The sequence below is a fragment of the Elgaria multicarinata genome, chromosome 5 (assembly GCF_023053635.1).
Source record: "Elgaria multicarinata webbii isolate HBS135686 ecotype San Diego chromosome 5, rElgMul1.1.pri, whole genome shotgun sequence".
Lineage (NCBI taxonomy): Eukaryota > Metazoa > Chordata > Lepidosauria > Squamata > Anguidae > Elgaria > Elgaria multicarinata.
In genome coordinates, this window is record NC_086175.1 from 77761098 (window position 1) to 77787612 (window position 26515).

A 26515-nucleotide genomic window follows, 5' to 3' on the forward strand; every position below is an offset into this window, starting at 1 on the left:
CATACACAGTTTGAAAACCAGGATCTTAAATACTGTTCCAAGAACAGAATTACTTGAAACACTCATTTTTATCTTTGTAGAAAAGCTGGTGGCCTTGTCGATGCGGGCCCGGAATATGAGAAAGACATGAGCGAACAAATTGCCAAGCTCCAACGGTTATATGGTGGTGGAGACCTGACCAAATTTCCAGACTTCAAGTTTGAAGGTGAGCTTTTAGAAGTTTGTTCATAGTTATGTATAAATATGTATAGAGTTGGTATATCAGAAATTAGTGTGTTCCGAATTTTAAGAACTGTTTTTAGACCGTCAACCAAGGGTTGTCAGATCTAATTCTAAATATATTTCAGTGGGGATTCGGGGATCCAGAATTTGCTTCAAGGCATCTTGTAGTAAACTGTTCATACATTCAATGTGTGGGGTGAATAGGCCCAAATGTTATATCTGATACAACATAATGTTATATAGATCTACTTGTTTTCCTGTTTTCAGCATAATAATCATAACAATCTGATTTGAGCAATATCTGTACATATACTTCGCATTATTGAAGAATTTCATTTGTGATCTATAAGCAGAGGTAGTTAAGAGACTGTGTTTGCTACTGATCTTTACCTTAAAAGCATTGTTTAGCTCAGATTATGATGTAGGGGTTTCTAGTTTACTTGTGTATGGATCTTCCTAGCAAATCTTACTATGTCCTGATATTTAGATTCCCTCGGAAGCACTGCTTGTATACAATTCACATTTCAATGGTGTTTGCTTATTTATTTATTACATTTATATCCCGCCTTTTTTCCTCCAAGGAACATGCATTGAAAGAAATGAGTGTTGCACTTACAACAGTACTTGCTGACCCTAGACCCTTGAAAATTTGTAAAGGTCATTGTATAATTACAAAACTATGGTTGCAGTTCTGTGCAGTTACTTAGAAATAACTCCCATTCAATTTAGTAGGAGTTAATTTCTGGTATAATCTGGACATTATGGATCAGATTATAATACTATTTAGAAAATGTTGCTTTTATAACCTGAAACCTTTTTTTTTTCCCCTGACAGAACCCAAATTTGAAGAGGAACAGAAGTGATGTGATAATGGGTACACCAAGCAGTGGTGTCAAGTTGGACATGTTGATTAGACCTGCGGTTGTAACTTAAATAAACAGTTCAGTGATCAAATGTGTGCATGGGAGTTTTTGTTAATGAAACAACTCAAATAATATTTGAAACCAGTCCTGTATTTTGGTTGGCCATATTTCACTTCCAAAGTAAAGATTTTAGAACACATGCCAAACTTATTCTAATTACTATATTATTCTTCAACAATTGTGGAGTTAGAAAGTGAGAAACCCCCAATGAAATGTTCATGGTAAAAGTTTGTGTTAAGCTTAGCATTGCAATCACATCAGTCACAAAGCATAAGTAATTTATTTATAATACCATCTAGGAGTTTTATTTTAAAAGGCACTCACTAGTATTGGGTGTTGAAAAAGATTTCCTCTGAAGCAAAATATACAAAGAGTCCTCAAATGATCATTAGTGGCAAGAATATTAAAAAAAAATGTAAAGTGGTAAGGATGCGCCACTCATCAATAAACTTCTACACCATAATCTCCTTATTGACAATATGGTTTAAAAATGTCAAGGCACTTAAAAATTCAAGACAAAAAATGCTTTAAACAATGATCCAGCTTATTAAAAAACAAAAATATTCCACAATAATAATGAGTAAAAAGCCCCTCATCTATGGAGCTCATTATTCAACAGATTTCTATCTTGTCATTTCCACCATTTAGGTCTTCCGGGTAACTTACAAACATGTTCGAATAAAGTTTATAGTCTCAGCAGGGGTAGACATTTGCATGTAGATCTACCTCTTCACTTACACCCTATATCTACTGTGGTTCTGGCTGTCGTGGCATCAACAGTGAAGGAAAAGAGCAAGTCTTCCCCAGAAGTAACCAGCCCCTAGACCAAATCCGAGAATTGAGCAGATAGCAGTGATCATGTCAAGAAGTCCGGTTTGCTCCTGCCACACCGTTCTATGTGTAGGCAGTTAAAGTCCTCACAAGAGAGGATTTGTTGGGAACTGCTTTCCTCTCTCACTCATGGCAATATCAGTTTTGGCTCTTTTGACCTTAGCAGTGAAGCAAAGATTAAGCCCTCCCTAGAAACATCCAAGCCCCAAACCAAATCTGGGATTAGAACAGATAACAGTGACCCTATCAAGAGGCTAGGGCTGCTCCTGTCACGCAGTTATTCCCAGACAGATGGCTTCATAAAACCCACTAGAACTCTTGTTAGATCCAACCAAAGGTCTATATAATCTAGTATACTATTTCCCAAGCAGTCAGTCAGATACCTCTGGGGAGCCCATGCGGAGCATATGAGGCAATAGCTCTATTTTGCTGCTGTTCCCTAGCAACTGGAATTCAGAGGTATACGATCATAGTCATTGATAGCCTTATCCTCTAAAAATCTGTCAAATTCCCCTTTAATTCCCACTGAGCTAGTAGCTGTCACCACATCCTGTGGCAACAAATCCCAGCAATTAATTCCACTGTATGAAGAGCTAGTTGCTTTTGTCTGTCACCAATCAGCTTCAATCTGTCACCAATCAGCTTCATTGTATGATCATGGGTTTTAGTGTTAAAACAAGTACTTTCCACTTTCTCCACAACCCCTATTACTTTTTTTTTTCTAAACTAAAAACCCTCTTCCCTTTTCTTATACGGAACATGCTACAGCCCCCTGATCATTTTGGTTGCTCTTTTCTGCACCTTTTCTAACTACATGATTACCTTTTGTAGATGTGACAACCAGAACTGTACAATTAGTTTTCTCCTACTTTAATACTCTGTGGGCATATTACCCAGCAAGAAATCACATTTGTGTGCACCTATTAACACAATTTCATTAAGAAAAAGCACTGTCAAAACCGCTCTTGACAATCTTTTGTCAGCTTTTAACAGTAATGCTTTAACTTTGCCATTGGCTTTCTGCATGTACCACTTTTAATATTTACAGAACAGAGTTCAAACATCTTTGATATTCTGCACAGAAAATGGTTGTTTGGTGATCCTCTGAGATTGAATTTCTTTTAAATAACAAAAGACTTGGTGTGCTTGAAATCCTGAGGAGAGGAGAATAGACAAGAAATTACTATTAAAAGAATCCATCCATTTTCAGTAGGTCTTGCCCCAATATCAGTGAACAACCAATAACCATTAAAGTACCTGCAACACTTAAAGGTATATACTGTTGGCTCACGGTATGTTTCCTTTGCATCATTTTGAAAAACACAGACACAACAAAAAGTTTCTTTCGATGTTATAAAGATAGAAATAAATACAGAACTACTGCAATCTGGGTTGCATGATAAGTTCATACAAGTGGATAGATGATGTGAGCAAAAAAGGCAGTCATTTGAATAAAGCTATGGATGTGGAAATGTATGCAATTGCCCCTTGACTGAGACACATCATCCTGAACCCTGTCACTCACATACACATTGTCCTGGTTCACACAACATGACAGCCCATCATGGGTTAATTTACCCTCAAGGAGCACATTCTAGCCACTATTATGAATATGCAAGCCCTGACTGGTGATAGCCATGGCTTATGTCATGTAAACCCTGCCCAGCAGGGGGCTGTATTTGAGGATTAAACAACCCTTGCATAACCTGTTTGTTTTGGGGTTATGCAAGGGTTGCTTAACCCTCAAAAAACACCTGTCTACATTCACATGACAACTCCAGAAAGAGGTTGCATATTCATAATGGTGGCTGGCACACACCCCAGTTAAATTAACCCACAATGGGCTGTCGTGCCAAGCAAACTGGCCGTATCCATAATGAGATGGTTGGAATCTGGCAAGTACTCCATTCTTCCGCTATAGAGCTTCGGCTATTGGGCGGTATAGAAATGTAATAAATAAATAAATAAATAAATAAATAAATAAATAAATATTATGCAAAGAGGAACTAATAGCTGAGTAACATAATCAACAGGAATCATGTTAAGCATTTATTTATATATTCTATCAGTTCAGCTTAGAAATTATATGTGAAATAATCAAACATAAAATGGAGAAGGATAGCCTGGGTCTCTTCCTGACATGCTGCTTCTTGTTGTTTTTATTGTGGAAGTAATAGTTTTAGATGGGCTTGCATTTAAAATTAATTCCACATTTTCTCTCCCAACCCACTAGGGATCTGAAATGGTACTGTTCAACAAGAGATGTGTCATGTGATATGGTTGACTAGGTAGCTCAGCTCACAGCTACTCTATACATTACAACTGTGGCATGACACCCACAGGGCAAGTGTGTACGTTTCCCTGAAAAAAAGTGCAACTGGTGGGCTAGCCCTGCTACCAATGTAGATGCAGAATACACACCTTTTCACTTTCTGTAGTTTTGTACTTAGAACTCTTCTTCCTGATAGTGAAACAAAAGTTGGAATGTGAATTATTAGATCTGGGCAATTCTAGGCAAATTGTTAACTCCTCATGCATCTTACTTGTATAGAGCAGATATCCCTGTTCGAATTTTTTTTTGAAATTTTAAAAATGATGTTGAATTTAGTGATTGGAGAATGAATACTAGTAAAGCTGTCTGCAAGTATGAAGGTAAACAAGCCTACCATTTCTATATTAAAGACCTAACATTAGTTCAGATTCATTTTCCGTGGCCAAAATATACAGCACTGCTTTGTCATCCTCATGGCAAAAACTGCTGTTGAGTTTTATTATTAACAATTACAATGTGGTATGTGTGTGTTTTGGTGTGTGTGGGTGGGTGGGTGGGGTACATTAAGACCAATATCCACAACTATAAAGAAGAGAAAGGGAGACAATTGCCTCACACATTTTTAGTGAGGGAGCTATTGAATATATAATATGGAAAATTCTCCAAGACCTCCTTAATTCTTGTAAACATTAGTAACAAACATATTAGCAATAACAATTATAACCCTCTACTTTGCCAGTTGTGCCTCAATTTAGAGATTACAGTCTAAGAAATGCAACATTGCGACTACTAGAAAAAAAATCTGCTCAATAATTGTTTCCATAAATCAGCAGAATGCAACTTTCTAATAGTTAACTTTTCAACAGATCAAAAGAAAGAAAGAGAAAATAACTACTTACACTGAAGATTTTTTTTCTAGAAAAAGAAGGAAAAAAGAGTCAATAAGACTGTCATCAAACTTCATACTTGGGACAACTGCCAGGAAAAAATGGTCAAACACTCCTGCCTGATCTTCCAAGATTTTTTTTTTTTTTGGTACATGTACTACCTTTCTCAGATATTTCCTGAGAAATACCTTTCTCAGGTATTTCAGCTATATGTTAGTATGAACCAGATGGCTAAATGCTAAAGGCATCTTAAGGCAGAGTCTTTCCACCCATTACCATTCTTCGTAGAATAGTAGTCCTGAAATCCATCCCCTATAATAGGAAGCATGGATGTATTTGTATCCAGTGTGTATCTGCTCTGTGTCTGGTGCACCCTGTGGACTGGACTACACTATCTGATCTGTTGTGGAGTTATGAACAGATACCCATTCGGTGGTTCTGGGCAAATCACTTCCTCTTAAACCCCACAATGTAAATTGCTAGATTGTTGTGTGTATAAACTGGGTAAGGACTCTAAAACATTTATATACTGTGTGCTATAGAAACAGCAAACACAGGACACAAGATTGGTCCATGGGGTGGGGCGGTGGAATCCAAATTTCACAGTAGTGCAGCCCTTGTATTAGGACCTACTAAAATGTTACAAAGTAATGAGCAAGCTTTCTAGAAATTCTTAAGTAATTGATGTAGCCTAGAGAAAGTCATGTGTGATTAGAGCCCACAGTCATAGCCAGTACTTAAGTACAGTCTTAAGAATTTAATTCCTGAGTTTCAGTGAGACTCAAAGATGCTCAACTTTCTCTTAATTGCTCCCAGGAAGGATAATGGTCCTGTCTTACAGTTAACTATTCAGCCAGATTGCCATCTGGTCCTACTTGTTCAGTATTTCTGTAAGAATAAGTTATCCATAGAGCAAAGAGCAAGAACTGGCATCTGTTCTATTGCTGACGCTTAAAAAGTCCAAAGTGAACTGTTCTTTTGGTGATGAGAGATACTTTCACCGTGGTCCAGTAGAGGGAGCTAGCCAATCAAATACATGAAAGATTCCAGGTCAAAATTAATTTATAAGATTAAAAAGCCATGGTACTACAGCTTTCGTTGAAATATTGTCTACATGTACTGATTTACTTTTTCAGAAATGAAATGCATGTATTACAAAATTATAAAGGAGACAGCCTGTAACGATGTGATAAAAACACCGTCTGAAGAGCAGGAAGCCACAAGATGCTGTGCTGTCTATTGTGTTCATTTATGGCTTATCTTAATTAAGGGGTTCAGTAACTTGCAAAATGTGAATCAGACGTATTAGTACCACTTCATATAAAACGTCAGCTGCATGAGAAGTTCCTTTGCTATGCTCCAGTCCCACACTGCTACATTAACGCCAGATATAGAGGAACTCTATAACAGTTGGATAAGTGACAAGTACTTACCATGTGAACACTGCCATTTTTCTAGGTAGGGGTACCTTAGCAGTTCTGGTACGGAAGGACATTATTCTTTCTCGTTAAATAGTTCCTCCATGCAAATATTAGCTAACTGGCATTGGACTGGGCCATGGGGAAGGGCTTTCCGTACTGTACACTAATTCATGAATTGGCTACAGGTAACAGAAATTTAAATGGTGCTTAATCTAGAAGTATATTGAAGACTCTAGTTAAAATTCAGTAGTCTATAGTCATTGGTTGAAATTCTAGGTAAATTTTAAGTAATGTTCTACACCCTATTGTTGCTAAAAATGTCCTTATCTTAGATTTGGGATTCTCCGATTCATAACTATTTAGAATTGGCCCTCATTTTTTAAAAAACTACTATTTCCTATCAATGCATGACAGAAGGACTTTCTTGTAACCAGTTCTGCAATTACTCAGCTGTTTTTTGTCCTTCCTTTCACTTTCTGTTGCCCCTTCTGTCAGAGATGTGATAGCCCTTGCTTTAAAAGTACCTGGATTTCTGCTGACCTCATCCCACCATTCACACACATTTAGGCATAGCAACATTTTGATAATCAAGGAAGGAGGAAGTTTTACTTACTTGAAAAGTAACCCTTCTTTTGTGCATAATATACCCCAAGACCACAGGAAGCCATTATTAAGGCCACAATGACCACTGCAGCTACAATGCCACTTACATTAAGGTCATCTAAAAGTAAAAGCAAAGCAAATATAATGTTGGGGGTGGAAATTACCAGTGCAGTTATTTCAAATTGGAGATCTTGATAGAAGACAATAGTTAGTCACATATTCACTCTCAAAATGGCCATGTTAGATGGAATCGGTATTCATACAATGTTGCATATCGAAGGTGCAAGTTCAAATTCCACTTCAGTCATGTGGTTCCTAAGTAGCATTTCCCAAGCTTGCTTATTTCTTTCTCAGTGACCTTTTCTCCCTATCTCTTCGCTGAGACAACCATTGAGAACAGTAGATCTATTTTACAAGTTTGTTGAAAATCTCATTATGAATATTAATAGATGCTTTTTTTAAAAAAAAAAAGAAATGCTTGCCCTATTCTTCCATGGAAATCTCAGGGCATTTTACATGGTTCCCAAGATGCTTTCTAACCAGGCACTGATCAGATGCTCCCAGACAATGATCAGATGTTCTCAGACAATGAATTGATCAATTAAAATTCTCTGAATGCATTTTGTCGTATACAGGCTAGATAAAAGAAAGTAGATACCTGTTTAGCTTGGGGCCTAGCCCTGTAAGTTGACTTGGCTGTTGCAGAATGGCAGAACTGAAACTAAAGCAACATCCAAATGCTGGAAACAGGGAAAAACATTCATATCTGCCCTAGAACATGTTTGGGATGTGTCCTGTTGCAGGTTTCCCCAAGTCTATGTCTCTATAGTCCTGGGAATTCCTCTCCAGTTTTCAGAACTGGACACAACATTTTCCCTATGATTTTGCAAAAGTGCAGCATTTCACAAAAATCACAATCTTAGAGCACTCTTCTATTTATACCCTTGCTTTACAACAACAGAAATACCCTCGAGATGGCTTATAGAGTATGAGAGCAGGATGAAGTTTTCCTGCTGTCTAAAAGATAACAATGGAGATGGTATTAGGCAAGCATGCATAGGAAGAGCACAATTTGAGCACAACTTCCAGTAGCCATGCTCCTCACCTCAAATAAAGATAAAGATTTCAATTGTTGGGCAATTTTCATGTCCAGGATTATTTTCAAACCAGGAAATAACTACAACGCTGTCCTTTAGATACCCTATCACCAGGTGGCTTGAGACTCTGAAAGGTCAAAACCAGCATTTTGAACTTTGCTCAGAAACGAACTGGGAGTCAGTGAGTATCTTAAACAACTGGATTTATATGTTTACAGTGGTCAGCAGTAGTTAGCAACCTGACCACCATGTTCTGCACCAGGTGAAGTTTCTGAATGCTTTTCAAATGCAGACTCACATACAATGTGTACCAGTAACTTTGATGGAATATTACTAGAGCATTGATAACTATGGCCAGACCTTCTCTTTCTAACAAGAAGCACAGCTGGCACACTAATTGAAGTTGGTGAAAGGCATTGCAAGCTATGGTTTCCACCTGTGCATCCATTAGCAAAGATGCACCTAGAAGCATCTCAAGTTGCAAAGCCAGTCCTTAAAAGGGACAGTGCAACACTATCCAGAAGAAGTTGAACACCACCTCTAGAGTTTGTCATTAATCAACAGCACCTTTGCCTTGGCTGGATTAATTGAGTTTAAATTTATTAGCATTCATGCAACTCAATACCTGTCCAGGGCATCCGTGGCTTTACCTGGATTAAATGAAAAAGAGAGACAGAGCAGGACATCATCCTTATATTGATGGGACCCAACCCCAAAATTCTGAATGATCTCTCCCAGTGGTTTCTAGTAGAGCATGGGGAACACCATAGCACATGGCACTGAACAACAATCCCCTAACAACACTTTCTAGGATCTACCCATGAGGTAGGAGTGGAACCACAAGATCAATGCCCCCAACCCAATCCCAGACAGGTGATCCAGAAGAATATCATTGCTGGTGATATACGGTAAAATTTGTGGACAGTCTAGAGAAAGAAAGACGTACTTGCGAAGTAGATTGCTTGCTGTTGTCCTAAATCCAGTTTAGAAGAAAAATTAAAGGGGGTTCAGATTATCCAGACCTGTCTGGAACAGAGCACCACTTGCTCAAGCACGTTACCCCCAAAATGGGAAATAGTGACCTCTTAATTTGACTGGGCCCTATTTCTAAGTATTTTAAAGTGGTATGCACCAAATACTGAATGCATGCATGCTTCCCTCTCAGAGAAGCATTCACCAGCAGCTATGCCCTCTTGGATGGTTACCCATGGGTAGCCATCCCATTTTAGGTAAGGTGCTCAAATGGGTGATGGCACCTTTGCTCCAAGCATTCCTGAAACTGTCTATATAACTGACATTCACACTCTAATGCATAAAGAAACATGGCTCTTTCTGCATGCTTTCCTGCAGCTCCAGTCAGAAGTGGATTCATTCAATATGTGAGTACAGCATTTTGTCACCAGGACATTAGTTTTCTATGAATTTAGAATATAGGAATTTTGGTCATTTTGAAGACTTAAATGTAAAACTGTATTTTTGCTTAAAACATTCTGTTTTTAAAAATATTCAAATTCGGATTTTAAACATATACCATGTCATTTCAGATTTTTGAAGATAAACTAAAACCTTTTAGTTTCCCAACTTTGTATTATAATGAAGACATTTTCATATGAAGTTTTGTTGGCTTCATATGCACTTGACATTTACCAACTTGCATTCGCTTCACAGGACATTTCTGAGCCCGTCCAATTCCATTGACAGCTTCACAGTAATATTCTCCAGTGTCATTCTTAGAAACAGGATTGAATAGCTGGTTAAAAAAAAAAAGAATTGAGACAAGCTATCTGTTAAAAAGGTTGGGAAGGAGTGGTCAAAACTGAAAATACATTTTCAAAACATTGCCTTGACATTTTGTTTTGTATTACAACGAAGTGTTTTTAGAATATGTCAGAATTTTCCAGAATACAAAATGGTTGACCAATCTGGCATCTGAACTAAAACGTATTGAAATAATTGAAGTTAATATTTTTTACCAGAGGAAATATTTTTTAAAAAAACACCTAAAAATGTTACCATTTTTACATTCTCAGGGAATTGGGTTGTGTGGCATAAAGCACAGTGAGTGTGGAGGGGATTACCAAATATATTTATTACTCATCTATTCATTAAATTAGGCCAATGAGTTTCCTTTTTGAAAGTTTTCTCATCAGACACAAGGATGTAAAAAGAGTTTCGCTTCAAAGCAGAAGCTATTAACCTTATTTAGTTCTTGAGTGCTTCAATAGGGCTCAGAATTAAAATGGCTTCTTGTTCAGAAACCTGTAGAGGTTTACCATGTGCAAATCAGTCTCCTTTTTTAAAAAACGTGCCAAGTATGTGAAAATGAAGAGACAAAAATAACAATACTTCAATAAAAATGAATAATAAGAATATAAGAGGAGCCAAGCTGGTTCATACCAAAAGTTCATCTAGTCCAACATTGTGTTCACATAGTGGCCAAACAGCTCCCCACGGGAAACCCATAAGCAGGAGATGAGTGCAAAATCACCCTCCCACCCATATTCCCCAGCAACTGGTGTACACAGGCTTACTGCCTCCTGTTTCACTAAACTAGAGTTCAACTACTCCTCGAATTAAATACCACAACACCAGCAAATGCAAAATGAACTTTAATACTGACATTAAAGATTAATCAAAGTGTGAGGTTGGCTGCTTTTCTGTTCAGCTCAGACTGCATTTCACCCATGGTGGCTGAGGCCCTGGTCTAGAAATAATCCTGGACATTCAATGGACCTCTGGCAAAATATAACCTAGTAGGCATAGATTACATTTGGATCAAAAACAAAGGAATTTGCATTTCTTCTTCTGCAGCAAAACCTGTATTCAGTTATTTCAGGTGGTATTTGGTGGGATAAGTGAATATCTGCATGTTCTTTTATAACCCATTCCCTTAATGCTATTCCATTCTTGTGTCAATTCTTTCCCAATTTATTTTATTGTAAGGTGAAGTTCATATCATAATGGTGCTAATATTGGAAGATGTGAGCACTGTGTGATGGGAGCTATCTAGAGAAACAGCTGCCCTTTTTGCTGCTTTTCTGTGCAATACTACTACTACTAGTAGTAGTAGTAGGAGGAGGAGGAGGATTCTGATACTGCTTTGGATTTCCTCAGTGCTAGCATAGTTCAACTTTGACTTTTCTAGCCCATAAAAAGGATAAACCCTAAGTGTTATTGAACTAGTGTCAGCTTACCAGGGTTCCAGAGGTAGTATTCATAATATAAGGAACTCTTCCTTTTTTAATCTTCCCAGATGCTAGGTTCTCCAGCAGAACAATGCCATTCCTGTACCATCTGTACTTTGGAGCAGGAACACCTTCATTTTCTTTACATCGCAGTTCTACTACTGTCCCGGTCATAGCTGAGATGGGCACTTCACAAATAGGAGCAGCTGGTGGGACTAGAAAATTACACTGTATTTAAAGGTAAATATCTAGATGCCTAAACCTGCATATTTGATCATAAATTGCTCTAATGAAGGCAGTAGGATTGGGTGGTTTGTGTATCATATTTTATGAGCACCGTTCACTCACTGATGGCACAGTCCCACTGAAGTTTAGTGAAAGTCAGCGTTAAGTAGCTAGTCCAATTACTTCCTAAGTATTCTTAAACAATGAACCAACATGTGTCATATAATCCTTTGATAGTTGTAAATAAAATACTAGTCTATTAGCAGTGCATTTATCCAGCCTTTCTTTCATAGCTTTAAATAAAACATAATTGGCACAAAATCTTTTTATCTATTTTAAAGGCCTAAAATCAACATAAATTACATTTCTGGTTGATTTTAAAATATATGGGCATTGCAATCCTACTGGGCAAGGTCTGCAGATCTGACAGCGGTTGAATCGTCACATCAAAGCACTGCCGGGTTCATGTCAGCAGGATGGAAGTGAGGAAAGTGTGGCATCTTCTCCCGTCTCTGTGCTGTGCTGTTTTGTTTGTTTATAACTATTTATGCTTGCTCCAAGTCTGGTGTAAATATCATTCCATGTTGGAAGTGGGTCTGTGGATTGGGAGAGTTTTGGATCCTGCAGATTCAGAGCTTACTATCTGCCCATGCCATGCACCATTTTTGCCTCTCCCAATGTTGGAGCTCTGTTGTTTGAGAGGTAAGGAGTGCAGAAGTTTCTCCAGAGACTGGGAGAGGTGATTTGTCCTCAGAGTGGGGAAATCCAAACAAACTTATAGTCCCTGTGACACCCTCCCAGTGGCCATTGGATTGCAGTCTTTCTTACTTCTATTAATTTAATTAATTTATCCTTTGCCAAATGGATACATTCATTTGACATAATATTGGTGTAAGGCTATACTACTGTGTTCATTTGAGATAACAGTTGTATAAAGGATATAAAGTGAAATACAAATAATATTACAATATTGTGTTCCATCTGTAATCAAAAAGCAAATGAAGTTTAAAAGAAATGTATGAAGCTACACTACTGAATTTGGTTTACATTTCAACTAATTTTGTTTAGATTCCTACCCAACACTTGAAGAGAGATTTCAATTTCTCCTGCTTCTTGTCCGTTTTCCGTAGATGCACTAATTTCACAGCGGTACTTCCCAGAATCTTTTCTGGTCACATTCATAATTTGAATGCTTGAATGTAATATATCAGCTCGACCTTTAAAATTACCTGTAAAACGAGAGAGAGAGAAAGAGAGATGGTTAGAAAAACTTCTTTGAAGGTAGATATTACTTTGCTTTAAAAATATAAACAAGAATTATACAAAAGTGGTTTGCTTTTCTAGCATATAATGATGTTTCCCCCATACGCAGTGCCCAAGGACAAGATATGTTCTACTGCCCCCACCCTGTTTCTCCTGACAAACCACATAAATTACCTCCTTACACAGATGCTTCAGATAGGGCTTTCCCAGGGTTGCCCCTCTAAATTGGAGGACCACTTGGGGATAGGGGGAGCTCTGATTTAAGTATGATTAAAGGTGGGTTCACATACATGAGCTTATCGATGAACAGATTTTATTAAATCTGTTCTGTCTCTATTTCGCATAATGTCATATGTTCCTTCATTATATTGTCCCCTCATTTCTGGAATCTGTTTTTACCAGAATTTTGTTCGCATTACCACTAATGCAAATTAAGGCAAGTCCTCGACCGCCCTCCAAAAGCAAAAAAACAAACAAGCAAACAGTCCAGAAGGCTGCACAATCTGTGCGATCAGAAAAAAGATGGTTTTCTCTGGGATTTGCGGGTTGGATTCATAGAAATACAGTCTCATTTGAATCTGTGGTGGATTTCTCTGACAGCCCAACACAAGCTGCATGCTTATCTTTTCTGTGTGAACAGTAGAATAAAGCAGGCTGTATGTGAATTCAGCTCACAATTGCCAGCAGCCATCCCTGTGATTGATTTTGGTGGCATTTTTAACAGTTGCCACAATCATGGAAAGAGCTGCTAGCACTGCAATCTCAATCCAGGAGAGGTTGTGCTCCCCACTCGGCCATGGAACTCACTGGATGACCATGGACCAAATTGGTGTCTGTTGGCCTTCTGCCTCAGATGGTTATTGTGAAGATAAAAGGGAGGGGGCATTTACTTTGCCCTGAGCTCCTTGTTAAAAAGGGATACAAATGTAATAACAAATGAATCTATGTACAGCCTACGTGCTCCGGTCTCATGTGCAATCCTGTACTTCAGACGACTCACATAGAGAAAATAAGCCATCATAAACATATTAAACTGAGGGTAGGCAACGTTGTGACTGTGTGCAGCAATGTGCTCCTAGACATCTTCCTTGGCATGTGCCAAGAGGAACTACCTGTCCCAATTTTTTTTCTTTTAATAACATATTGTCTGGGTTCACACAACATACAAACCTGTTTGTTATTGAACCATGGTTTATCATGTTGTCTGAACACAGTACGTTTTCCGCAGGGTAAGTTATCATGTTGTCTGAATTCAGCAATTGTGCAGGGTGGCTTTCTAACCATGCAATACATGCACTGCCTACAAACAACATGATAACCATGCACTGCATTCAAACAACCCAATAACTCTCAGTTCAACAACAACTCACACTCAACCACTGAGTGTGAACCGAGTCATTTCTTACCGGCAGCTGGGATTGCTTCAAAGTGAAGTGAGAGCCTCTGGCCACTGCCATCTTCATGTCCAATGATTACCTCTGGGCCAATAGGTGGAGTTCAGAACAACTCTTACAAAATTAAGATGGCGGGCAGCTGCAGGCCGACACTTCCCTCTGCACTGTGCCTAGCCATGATGGAAAATAAGGGGGGAAAGCCAAATGGACCCCTGTTGCTGCTGTCTGGTAAGCAGAGGGAGCAAAGACAGAACAGTGGCAGGGCTAGGAAGGACAGAGGTAAACCAGTAAGTATGGTAGTGGTGGTCAGTGACGCCAGCAAAGGCGTTGGTGTGGGTTGGGTGCTTGCATAACTGAATGGATGGGAGCATGCTTGAGAGAGAGGCAGGGAAAATGGGTTTAGGTATGATCCAGGGAGAGGGGGGTGATTTTGGAGGGACCCTGAAAGAAAGGTAGTGTGCTTCTTCATGCACTTGCATTGAGGAGAAGGGGTGTGTGCTGGTGGGGAATGGCTGACAGAAAGCGGGGAAGAGAAACAGAGTTTGCCTTGTGTAAAATAAGTTTGTTGGCACAGAAAACTGTGGGTTCAAAGGAGTTGTTCTCTGTGTTAGGCTCAGACCCTACCTCTACTTTATACTCTGCAGGTTACCTGTCTTTTATGACTTGCCTTCCCCCACCCCACCCCCCATGGCAAATATTTTGTGGTAGTGCCCAGGACAGTTTACCAAATTCCCAAATGTGACCACACCCACCCATGCCCAAATTAAACACACAAACAAAATATAAAGTTAGCATTTTCTTACCTCTAAAGGAACTCTGAAAGTAGACATACAAAACTTCAGATCCTATAACTTTTTTCCATTCTACCCTTACATCACTTTCCTTCCTAGCATTGTGTTTACAGCTTAAAAATGCCCCTGTTGGGTAGAAGAAGAAGAAACATTGTTCTGAGTTGGCATAGATTAAGATTATACAATACAAACAGCTGGCATGCATTCAAAACTGACTTAAGTAGAATGATTCTGAAGGCCAGTTCTCAGTTTACATTTTGTTGTTGGGTACAGATGCGAGAGTACAAATACATGAGCTTCTCATCTGGTTTGAAGTGTGCAAACTTTCAGTATTTGCTGCATGCCCCTTTAAGATCCTTGGGCCCGATCCTCCACTGTTTCCCATTGTCTTAAATGCTTCCTCCTTTCAGACTCTGCAGGAAGCACAATGATGTCCATGGGACTGTCTTCACGATGCCAGGTTTGCACCGCCTCCCTCCAAAACGCCACAGTTTTGTTTCCCAGGGCAGTGTCAGGTAATCCCAACACCAAGGAGGGAGCATGGGGTTTTTGGTGGCCATCCGGGTACTGGAGCTGCCCCCCCCGCCCTCTTCCTGGGGAAAGGACAGTCCAGAGTGATGTCAGATGGCGGAAGAGCCGTACTGATGTCGCTCCCATTGAAAAAGTCAGGGTAAGTCCCCTACTTTTTCTAATCCACAGTTTTGTAGGAAAGCTCCGTGGTGGCTGCGAAGCTGCATCTGCATCGTATAATTGACACAGCACAGATCCACAACCGCCGCAGGGCTTTCCCCGCATATAAGCAGCCCACATCTGCCCACAAAATGTAAAACAAGACCTGCCTTCTAGATTTATAGTAGTGGAAAGATAAATCCCAAAAGCCGGAGCAATGGGGGAAAGTGGAATACCAAGCACACTAAGTAAATTTTGTTGTTGTTGTTATTGTTATTGTTGTTGTTGTTGTTGTTGTTGTTATTAATAATAATTATATCATGCCTTTCCCCCAGTACTGGGACTCAAAGCATTTTACAAGATTAAAACATGTACAATTAAAACATATAAATATAAATTTACAAAAGTAAAATAGAATGAAACCTGCAGTAAAATTTAAAATATGTTCATTTTAAAAACAATAACAGATTAAAAGGGCAGGGGGAATCTAATACATTAACACAAGTCCAGAGTAGTTCCAAAAACCTGACGGAACAAAGAAGTTTTTGCCTGCCTCCAAAAGTGTAGCACAGAGGGAGCCAGCCTAGCCCCCCTGGGAAGGGAGTTCCAGAGCCTTGGAGAAGCCACCGAGAAGGCCCTCTCCCGTGTACCCATCAGGTGTGCCTGGGATGTTGGTGGGACTGAGAGAAAGGCCTCCCCAGAAGATCTCAGAGCACAGGCAAGCTCATATGGGAGAATACGGTCTTTCAGTTACCCTGGACCCGAGCTGTAGAGTGCTTTTTAGGTGATAACCTGCACTTTGAATTGTGCCTGGAAACAGACCGGAAGCCCATGAAGCTGTTTTAACAGGGGAGTTGTATGCTCCCCTGCTAAAACAGAGTTGTATTATGACCAAACATTTACAAATCTCCCTTTCTCACACTCTCACCAAGATTGTAAGATTGGTACTGGATCCTCAAGAAGGGAAGGCATTTGTAAGAAATCAAAGGAGGGATTGTATTTTTAGGGTACAATATTGCGGGAGGTGGACATTCCATGTATGTGTGTCCCAATCTGTAATTGCAGGAGATGATCCTGTTACTTGCCACAGTCTTTCCACTCAACACATGTTCTGTGTGCACAATAGCGGGGGCTAACAGGGGCAATGAAATCAGTAGAGGCAGAGTGACCCTGTTGGATGCTGGCCATTGTATTCACAGAGGACAGCTCTGGCTCCCCATCACTCAAATTCCTGAAATCTCCCCCCCCCCCCAATGTACAGCACCATTTCTTCTTTCGTGCCTGCAAAGTTCCATGATGCAAAATGTTCCAAAGAGTAGGGAGGATGACAGAGCTATAGTCCTTTTCTTTTTCAAGTAAAGCACAAAAGCAACTCCAAGGTTAAGTGGGTTTGGCCAGGGATTCGTTTATACTATTAATCCCTGTAAATTGTATCATATTGCTTTAGAAACAAGCCATTTTTTGAACTTGCATATAAGCCATCTATTTTCTTGCAGTTATTGTCTTTTTGGGGGAAAATTTCAATAATAATAAAATGTAACTCCAGATTGCTAAAAAATACCCAATACCCATTTGGCATTTCCCCCTAAGAACATTTATTCTTTTTAAGAGACACAACTTTACAGAAATGTACAATCATGATGGGATTAAAAAAAAAATCTGATCTAAAAAAGCAGAAACAAAGTTCCAGTGACAAACGTCTTTAGCAAAGTAGTGGAAATGCATTTGTTTTGGATGTTTTGTTTCACAGACTAGGATGGGTGGTGTCTTTCCTGAACTTTATGCATCAGATAGAACGGGATAGGCGGTAGCTTTCCTGAAATTTAGTAATCAAGTACTCATTTATAATGCTTTCAAGAAAGAACATTACCAATGCATTTTAATGTGTGTTATTTTCATAGTATTTTCTTTGAGATTCCGTCATCCTAACATTATAATATATATTTTTAAGTGAGTGAGGGAAGCTGGATAGCAAGTTTATCCTTTAATCCCTCATACTTTTGTCAATATATCTTAATTTTAAAGAGAAACATTTTCAAAACATGTTACTCAGTCCTGTTTCTTTAAAGAAAAAGAGGGCAGAGTAAATGTTTTGCATTTGTATGGTGAGCGAGATAAAACATAACTGTAGAGACAAAGAGCTTTATCACACCAGCGTTACACTGTGCAATCACTGCGAATTGCATGCAAAGGACTCAGAAGTTTTCCACCTTATAATCTGCTTTGATTGTGAAGTACTCCCATGCATTCTGCCTTAATTGTGCTATAAACTCAAAAGATTTGCCCTATTTAGCCCCTACTTTCTGAGCGTATTTTCCGAGCTGCCGCTGGGGAGCAGGAGCAGGATTTTAAAGAAATGCTTACATCTGCGTAAGCTTTAAAGATAAAGACGCTAAAATTGGTACAGTAATAGATATTAGGGAGAGCTTTAAGCATACCAAATTTGAATTGAATTGGTTCATCTATTGATTTTCTATGATTTTTTACATTTCCCCCCTCAAACCCACTTCCTGGTATGCAAAGGATCGCTGTCGTCTGGTAGCAAAAGCAACAACAACCTCAAAAGCTTAGCACTACGGGCATAATCCGAGGGAAGCAGGTACGTGGGATGAAGCCAAAAAGGAGGAAATAATATTAAAAAAGGTTTTAAGGAATGGCTGTCCTGGGCAATAAAGAAAAAAAAAATCAACTTTGAGATGGGTGTGTGTGTGAGAGAGAACTGGAAGCAAAGATAACACAGAATTTAGGAGAAGGAAAGATGGAGATATTTTGGGGGAAACAGAGTATGATTAAGTCAAGAAAAAGAAAAGGAAGAAAGTTTCTGCCAAGAATGAAAAGCTTCAAAGTCCAAGTGTTCACGATTAATGAAGTCCTCCAAGAGGCTGCCTAATAGCATCTTTGACCCACGGTGGCTCCAAATTGACTCTGCATCAGTTATATGATGCAGCCGCTGATTCGGAGCCACCACGGGGCAAATAGGCGAAGCTGTGCAGGAAAAATGTCGGGGACTTACCCTGACTTGTCCTGCGGAAGTGACATCAACACGGCTCTTCTGATATCTGTCTTCACTCTGGCGCTGCACTGGGGGCGTTCCCACAGCAGCAATACCACAGGGTTTGCAACTAAGAATCAAGTGCCTGAATTTGCTTTTTTTTTCCCCTTTTCTTTTTCCTCCTCCCTCCCAATCCCCTTTCCTTTTGTGTCATTTTTTTTAGATTGTAAGCCTGTGGGCAGGGACTGTTTTAAGAAATATTTTTGTAAGCTGCCTTGAGAGCCTTTTTGGCTAAAGGGTGGGATAAAAGTACTATAATAAATAAAAATAAATAACTCAGTGCCGTGAAGGCAGCCCCCAGATAAAACATTAAGGGATTTTTTAAAAATAATGTTTTGTGTACTCAGCCACAAGCACTTATTCTCATGTTTATGAAGATATAGATGGAAACATATTCTTTTTATTTCCATACTTTTAAAAAGTCTTTATAAAGTATATATTTTAAAATTGATTCTAGTCTAGCAACAAAATGCAAAATTATCATCTCTGCAGTGTTTCCCCTCCCCCTACCAAGCACAGTCTCAGATGAGCAGCTTGCAAATGAATTCTAGCAACTTGAACATAGCAGTCATTCATACCCACAGAACATTTCCCCACATTAGTGGCAGGCAAGCCTATACATGTTTACTCAGAAGTAAGGCCAATTGTGTTCAATGGGACTCCTAGACAGTTTTAGTACTAACAGGCCTGACCCTGCTTAACTTCCGAGATCAAACGAGATTGGGCGTGTTCAGGGTAGTATGGCCGAAGGCCCTAGGCAGTTTTGTAGAAGACAAAACAGCCTGAATATCTCAATTATATGATTATTTTATAGAATACATTCTTAGAGAGATGGGCTTAGGTTTAACAATCCAACATTATGTTGGAAATTAGTGTTCAAGAACACTACTTTTTCAATGGGTATCCAACAAGATAGTGGGCCTGTTTGCATGACCGCACTGAAGGAAATAAGTCACGGTAGCTTATTTCCCCCACTGCACATGCTGGCACGAGTTCTCTAATTACCCTTGCTGGTACAGCATGCCCAATGCCATTTCAGCCCAGGTAGTATGGCTTGTTCGGGGTGAGGAGCAACCCTCAAATAACCCAACAACACCCTGTGGGTTATTTGGGGGTTGCTTCCCCCTCAAATAAGCCATGCCACCTGGGTTTGGGCAACACACCACACCACACCAGTGAGGATTATTAGGGAAATCTAGCTGGCACATGACCAGCATCTGTGGCGGGGTTAAGAAGTGTGAGCCCAGTTAGTAGGTGCTATTTAACAGATACAGAATTCCAAACTGCCCAGGGTGTGGTTGTAAGGCTCACTATTAATGGATCCTAAGAATATAAGAAGAGCCATGCTGGATCAGACCAAGGTTCCATCTATTCCAGCACTAGGTTCACACAGTGTCCAACCAGCTGTTAATGAGGGACCCACAACAGGGATACATCTTGATGAGGGGAAAGCCACGGGGTGGATCTGCAGTGGTGGCAGGTCATTTATATGATGCAGCTGCCATCCCAGAGCCATCCCAGGGCATTTATCTAAAGCTCCAATTTTAAAAAGTTGTGTACTTACCCTGACTTTTCCCACTTGGAGCAAGTCAACAACAGCATCTGCCATCTGTTGCCTTGCTTCAGAGCTGTGGCACATAGCAGGAAGAAACGCAAATGCAGGGGATCAAGGCCTTGCGGCACTGATGCACTACCGCCAAGACATCGCCCAGGACATGGTGCAACAGCACCCTCCCACCTATATTCCCTGGTATATATAGGCTTATTGCTTCTAATACTAGAGGTAGCACTTAGCTATGAGGACTTGTAGCCATTGATAGCCTTCTCCTCCAAGAATTTATCCAACTGGTGAGAGCCAGTGTGGCATAGTGGCTAAAGTGTTGCCTGGGAATCAGGAGATCCGGGTTCTAGTCCCCACTTGGTCATGGAAACCCACTGGGTGACTTTGGGCCAGTCACAGACTCTAAGCCCAACCTACCTCACAGGGTTGTTGTGAGGATAAAATAGGGTGACCATATGAAAAGGAGGACAGGGCTCCTGTATCTTTAATAGTTGCATAGAAAAGGGAATTTCAGCAGGTGTCATTTGTATATATGGAGAAACTAGTGAAATTCCCTCTTCATCACAACAGCTAAAGCTGCAGGAGCTATACTAGAGTGACCAGATTTAAAAGAAGGCAGGGCACCTGCAGCTTTAACTGTTGTGATGAAGAGGGAATTTCACCAGGTTCCCCATATATACAAATGACACCTGCTGAAATTCTCTTTTCAATACAACCCAGTGGGTTTTGTGAACCGTCCAGAGAGCTCCGGCTATTGGGCAGTATAAAAATGTAATAAATAAATAAATACAACTGTTAAAGATACAAGAGCCCTGTCCTCCTTTTCACATGGTGACCCTAGAGAAAATGGAGAAGAGGAGGCTTATGTACGCTGCCTTGGAGGAAAAAAGGCAGGATATAAATGCAATAATAAATAAAATAAATATGAAATGGAGGTCAGGGCTCCTGAATCTTTATTGAAAAGGAAATTTTAGCAGGTGTTATTTGTATGTATGCAGCACCTGGTGAAATTTCCTCTTCATCACACACTTAAAGCTGCAGGAGCACTACTTCGTGTGACCAAAAGAAGGCAGGGCTCCTGTAGCTTTAACTGTTGTGATGAAGAGGGAATTTCATCAGGCTCTGCATGCATACAAATGACACCGGCTGAAATTCCCTACACAACTGTTAAAGATACAGGAGCCCTGCCCTCCTTTCATATGGTCAGCCTAACCAGCCCCCTTTTAAAGCCATCCAAACTGGTGGCTATCATCACTACATCTTGTGGTAGCGAATTCCATAGTTTAGCTACGCGCTTGTTTTCATCATCCTTGTTGTTATCATCACTATTAACAATGGTTTTTAGTAATTCCGTTGGTTTCATTGCAGACCAGGAGGAGATCTAGCACCCATGTAAGGGTGGCTCTTTGAAGGAATGTGGTTTGTAAACCAGAAATCATCCTCAGGAATACATGCTCCCCTCCTCTCCTGTCCTTTGTTACCTCAAATCATCATTTAGCATTACATCTGCAGCAATGCTGCTAACCATAGTTAATGATAAGCAGGTTTTCAGGTTCCTTCTTACCAGGGTTTGCAAAGCCACTTCAACCCTTGGTTCAAGATGGAAACCATAGTGTTAGTGTTGATGAAGACAGTACAGATATAATGCAAACCATAGTTAAGGTAGACAAGGATAAGATGAAGAATTCTTCCCAGAAAGGGAGAAAGCAAGGCCAATTTTTGATTCTGGCTCAGGAATCTTCAGACCAAGGATTGCTGGGAAACCAGTGACACTTTTGTATTGGACCTGAAAGAAAATTTGATACAGAGTGATGGAATCATTTATGAAATATCTGTCAAATCAATCAATCAGAACACAAATAGATCTGAAATCTGAAAAGGTGGCAGAGCCAAATAGAACTAACAAGAATACAGAGGCTTCCATATAGTGTGTTTTTAAAAAACTGGATTGTATTCCTTTCAGTTTGACAAAGCTGATACACTGTACTAGTTTCTGTTTTGTTCTGCCTTCATCGCAGCAAGGGGAAATGCTGTGGAAGTAGATAACAGTATCAATGATGCCTAATGACCCTTCTCCGCAGTTCACAATAAGAAACAGATAAAGATATCAAAAGAACACACACACACACACACACACACACACACACACACACACACCAGGCACATGAGAAAAAAAGAAAAATACAGGAGAAAGCACTTGTCTACAAAATAATTGTCTAAATAGACCCCAAACACATAATACTAGCAATAATCCAAAGTTCTGCACAGCAGCACAAAGCTCTGTACAACTAGATGTTATCCCATTTTCTTAAGTGTCAGAAATGGTCAGTGTACTCCAGTGGATTACAAAGGTGGAGAATTTCCTGACACTGAAGGAAATGAAGCTGACTGTTCATATTCCTTGGCTTGAGCCAACTGGCAACACAAGTTTTAACCACCAAATGGAAGGTGTTGCTTTTATAGTTTCTGATGTTTTTTTATGCTCAGCCTTTCCATTATATTAAAGGCACTTCGTGTTTTCTGTCTCCTTGCCACAGGTCAGCAACATGTGATTATTTTAGCAGAGATTTTACCTGGAATCACCAACATGCTCTGGCTTCATCCATTGATCGGGGGACCAAGGGCCACTGTTTCCCAGGAAGTCCATCAAGACAAGGGCCACCCTGACTCTATTATATCAGCCAGAGAAGGAACAACTTTAGGGACCTTGCTTCACCCTTTTCAGCCAGAAAGAACACCTATAAGAACTTTGTAGCTAGAACTAGTGATCAAGTTTGCTTTTTTCTCCTCTCCCAATCTCCTTTTCCTTTTGTGTTATGCCTTGAAGGCTCTAAGCATGAAGGCAAGGACTATGTTACTATTAATCACATAAGCCACTCTGAGGGCCTTTTTCAGCAGAGGAGTGGGGTATGTTTTAAATATATTATAATAGTGTGTGTGTGTGTGTGTGTGTGTGTGTGTGTGTGTGTGTGTTTGTCTGCATCAAGACTGTGAATCCAGAGATTTGTCTATACGACTTCTTTACCCTGACCTAAATGTGCATATTTGCGTTTTAGGTTACATGATGCAGCTGTCCATTTGCTTCAGTGCTGGGTTTTAACTGCAATAATGCACATATTTGCATTCGCGATTTACTGCGACTTTTAGATTGGGTCCAGGTTTGCACTGCATTATGGCTGTGTGTCTTTGGGGGAGTTATGTCGGATTTTGACATGTGGGCAGAGCTTTGAGGGTAGGATAACGTGATTGGCCCATTTCCCAATTTTGCACCAATCCGCTGCCTCCTTCGTTTGCACTGATTTAGTTTGAAGTCTCTCTGTGGAGCTCCGCAGAGATAGCTTATTAAAACAAATTTATTCCTCTCTCTCTCTCTCTCTCTCTCTCTCTCTCTCTCTCTCTCTGTGAACTGCCCAGAGATCTTTGGCTATTAGGCGGTATAAAAATGTAACAATTAAATATTTCTGTAGTGCCCAATATACAAAGCTCTCTGGGCGGTTCACAAAAAGAAAGAGGGAGAAACAGGCAGCCGGATGAGGAGACGTGTTCTGTTGCCTCCTTCCTTTCCCTCTGTAGACTCGTCTCCCCCCCCACACACACACACACTCCTGGTGCGTGGAGGCTGTTTCTTTGAATTTCCTTACGGGGAGCAATGATGTGACAGGAAGAGCTATGGGAACAAAGCAGGAAACAGGCAGCCAGCCTCCTTCCTTTCCCTCTGTAGCCTCCTCCCCCTCCGCTCCCGCTCAGTTTGTGTGTTATATTAGTCTGCAGAGCTCCGTAGATAAGATTTATAGCTTCGTTGGCTTCTATTCTTTATTAAGATTACATACGCATTAATAACTCACTATATTAAAAAATTCAGGAAATAAATCACTTTTGCTGCTGCAGTGTGATGCTCTTTACCTACATTCAAATCAACAAAAAATCAGGTTTTTATTTAATGAGGAGCAATCCCGCTGTCATATAGATGAGGGCCTGGACATCAGAAACTTGGTGTGCATGCTAAGGGGACTCTAGGGGTGTGCACCTCAGGGTTAGTTTGTTTTTTAAACACATTAATTTAAAGGTGTTCATGTGGTTGAAGCCTACTGTACAACTTCAGTCACTATGGACAGACTTCCCTAAACGGTACATAGCTTTAAACTCCATACAGCCAGGGGGGATTAAAAAGCCAAGGAGCCAAGATGTAGTGGGGGAATTATTGCAAAAGATGTAATGCATAGGTGTATTATTATAAAATCAGGTCACCTGAAATTCATAAGAGATTTCTAAAAGTTCTCTACCCCTGGGGGTAGGGTATGTGTGTGGTTTTCAGAGTTCTAAAAGTCCATTTTCCCTGGGCTCCAGGACACTATAGGTAGGACAACCTCTGTAAGCCTGTGCATGATGCTTATGAACAAAAGAGCAAATGGAAGCAAATTCCAATAAGAAAGCTCAAACTGAATCTGAATATCCCATGAAGCTAACCAGACTTTAGTAAGAGGGGGAAAATAACCATCAAGATTGGGCAGATGTGTCCGTCTATAATGGGTCCAACACTTTATGATGTGAACGAATCAGTATCGAAATCTGAAGAGAACCAGAAAGTAGCTCGATTGCAAGGGAAAAGGGGAGAAGTAGACATCGAGGATCATGGGGAGGGGGGGTTATGCTTCCCTACTGTCACGTACTGTTGCTCTGCTCCCTGCTTCACTTCCACATTGGGGACAAGCTCAAATTACACAGGAGTGTGTGCAGAGACCACGTGGCCCCTATAGAACAATGGGAACAACACCCTTTATAACAGAACTTTCCTGCACATGGCTGGAAATCCCGACAAATCCTGACTTGTTTCAAAAAAGTTGGGTTTTCTGTGGCTTATTTCAAAACATCAACACTGGGAAATGGAATGGGAGACATGCGGCAGGATCACTGCATCATCGAAATGATCTGTGAAGATCCGTGACTGACCAACTGCAAGTGTGGGATAAAATGCTCATCTGATGACGCTCATTTTGAGGGAGGAAGGATTGAAAAACATCAAACTTTGGTGGTGGGTAGGGGGGAAAGGAAGAAGCAGGAGGCTTCTCCAAATGCCCCCACTCCATTCCCAACCACCACCCAGCAAATTGATGCATTTATTTATATTACAATCTCTAAAATGTGTTTATTTTTAGTGCCTTGAGAGAATCTCAGCAAACATCAATGGCATGGCTGGTCCATTCAAAACTACTATAAATCATAATTAAGATGTAGCCAAAGTTAAACACTATGAAATCCTTATGGTTTCATCAGGAGGGATTAAGCATAAGGTTGGGTTTCTCCCATTAAAATCAATGGGACATAAGACACGCTTACGTTTGGCTCCGTCATAGCAGGCAAAAGCAGGCAAAAAGTTAAAATGTGTACACTAACTGAGCTACTGCAGGATTTTGTATCCACAAACTCAGTCTTCTACACCCCATTTCACTTTTGTCCAATAGCCTTTCTTCTTCTTCTCAGCACCATGATGTACATGTAAATACTCATACGCATACCATACCCTCAAATTCTCTTGCTTTGACATTGCCGCTGTCCGTTTGTACGATGATTCCATATGCTTTGTAGTCTGCAGAGAAAAAGAAACATTTTACATTGCAGTGCCTTTCATTGAAAACACTTCGTATAAAAACCTTGCCTGCAGGCTGCTTAGACTCCTTTGCAATCAATGGGATTTAACCAACCTAACTATGTGTAAGTCTGCAGCCTTTATGGGTGTTGTTGTTTTGTTTTGATGTATTGCAAATATAATTCAGGATTCTTTGCCACTCAATTAATTTTAATCTACAAGTGTGCTACCTATTGGAACCATTTTCAATTGAACAGGTATGGATTGAAAGTATGTCTAGTTCTGGACTATGAGAGCTCCATCAGATGAGCGTTTTATTGCACGCTCTTTACCGGGCACTCACAGATTTTTGAGGTTCCCTCTCACAACGTCATCTGCCTCCCGCACCTTCTTGCCTTCTTCGCATCACAAAAAAACAGCCCAGTAAGTCCAATTTAAGATTAAGACATAAATTGCTGCTATCTCCTGCTGTGTGCAGAAGCAGCGCGATCAGAACGGCTGACTGAATGGGGCACATGCACAGTGTTTACTT

General features: G+C 40.1%; 2 protein-coding genes across 3 annotated transcripts in view; one reads left to right on the plus strand and one right to left on the minus strand.

Annotated features, from left to right (window-relative positions):
* The window catches only part of ATP5PF (ATP synthase peripheral stalk subunit F6), a 5373-nt gene extending 4197 nt beyond the window's left edge, over positions 1 to 1176 (plus strand). For both annotated transcript variants that reach the window (XM_063126736.1, XM_063126737.1), the window contains exons 3-4: positions 81 to 205; positions 1057 to 1176. In XM_063126736.1, coding sequence (XP_062982806.1) covers positions 81 to 205; positions 1057 to 1085 — 154 coding nt within the window. In that variant the 3' untranslated portion in view covers positions 1086 to 1176. The remainder of the gene's footprint in view (positions 1 to 80; positions 206 to 1056) is intronic.
* Positions 1177 to 1944: 768 nt separating this feature from the next.
* The window catches only part of JAM2 (junctional adhesion molecule 2), a 40145-nt gene continuing 15574 nt past the window's right edge, over positions 1945 to 26515 (minus strand). The window contains exons 2-10 of the mRNA XM_063126735.1: positions 25918 to 25983; positions 15127 to 15240; positions 12743 to 12895; positions 11451 to 11656; positions 9904 to 10006; positions 7170 to 7277; positions 5148 to 5163; positions 4398 to 4437; positions 1945 to 3130 (exon numbers count right to left, since the gene is read on the minus strand). Coding sequence (XP_062982805.1) covers positions 3098 to 3130; positions 4398 to 4437; positions 5148 to 5163; positions 7170 to 7277; positions 9904 to 10006; positions 11451 to 11656; positions 12743 to 12895; positions 15127 to 15240; positions 25918 to 25983 — 839 coding nt within the window. The 3' untranslated portion in view covers positions 1945 to 3097. The remainder of the gene's footprint in view (positions 3131 to 4397; positions 4438 to 5147; positions 5164 to 7169; positions 7278 to 9903; positions 10007 to 11450; positions 11657 to 12742; positions 12896 to 15126; positions 15241 to 25917; positions 25984 to 26515) is intronic.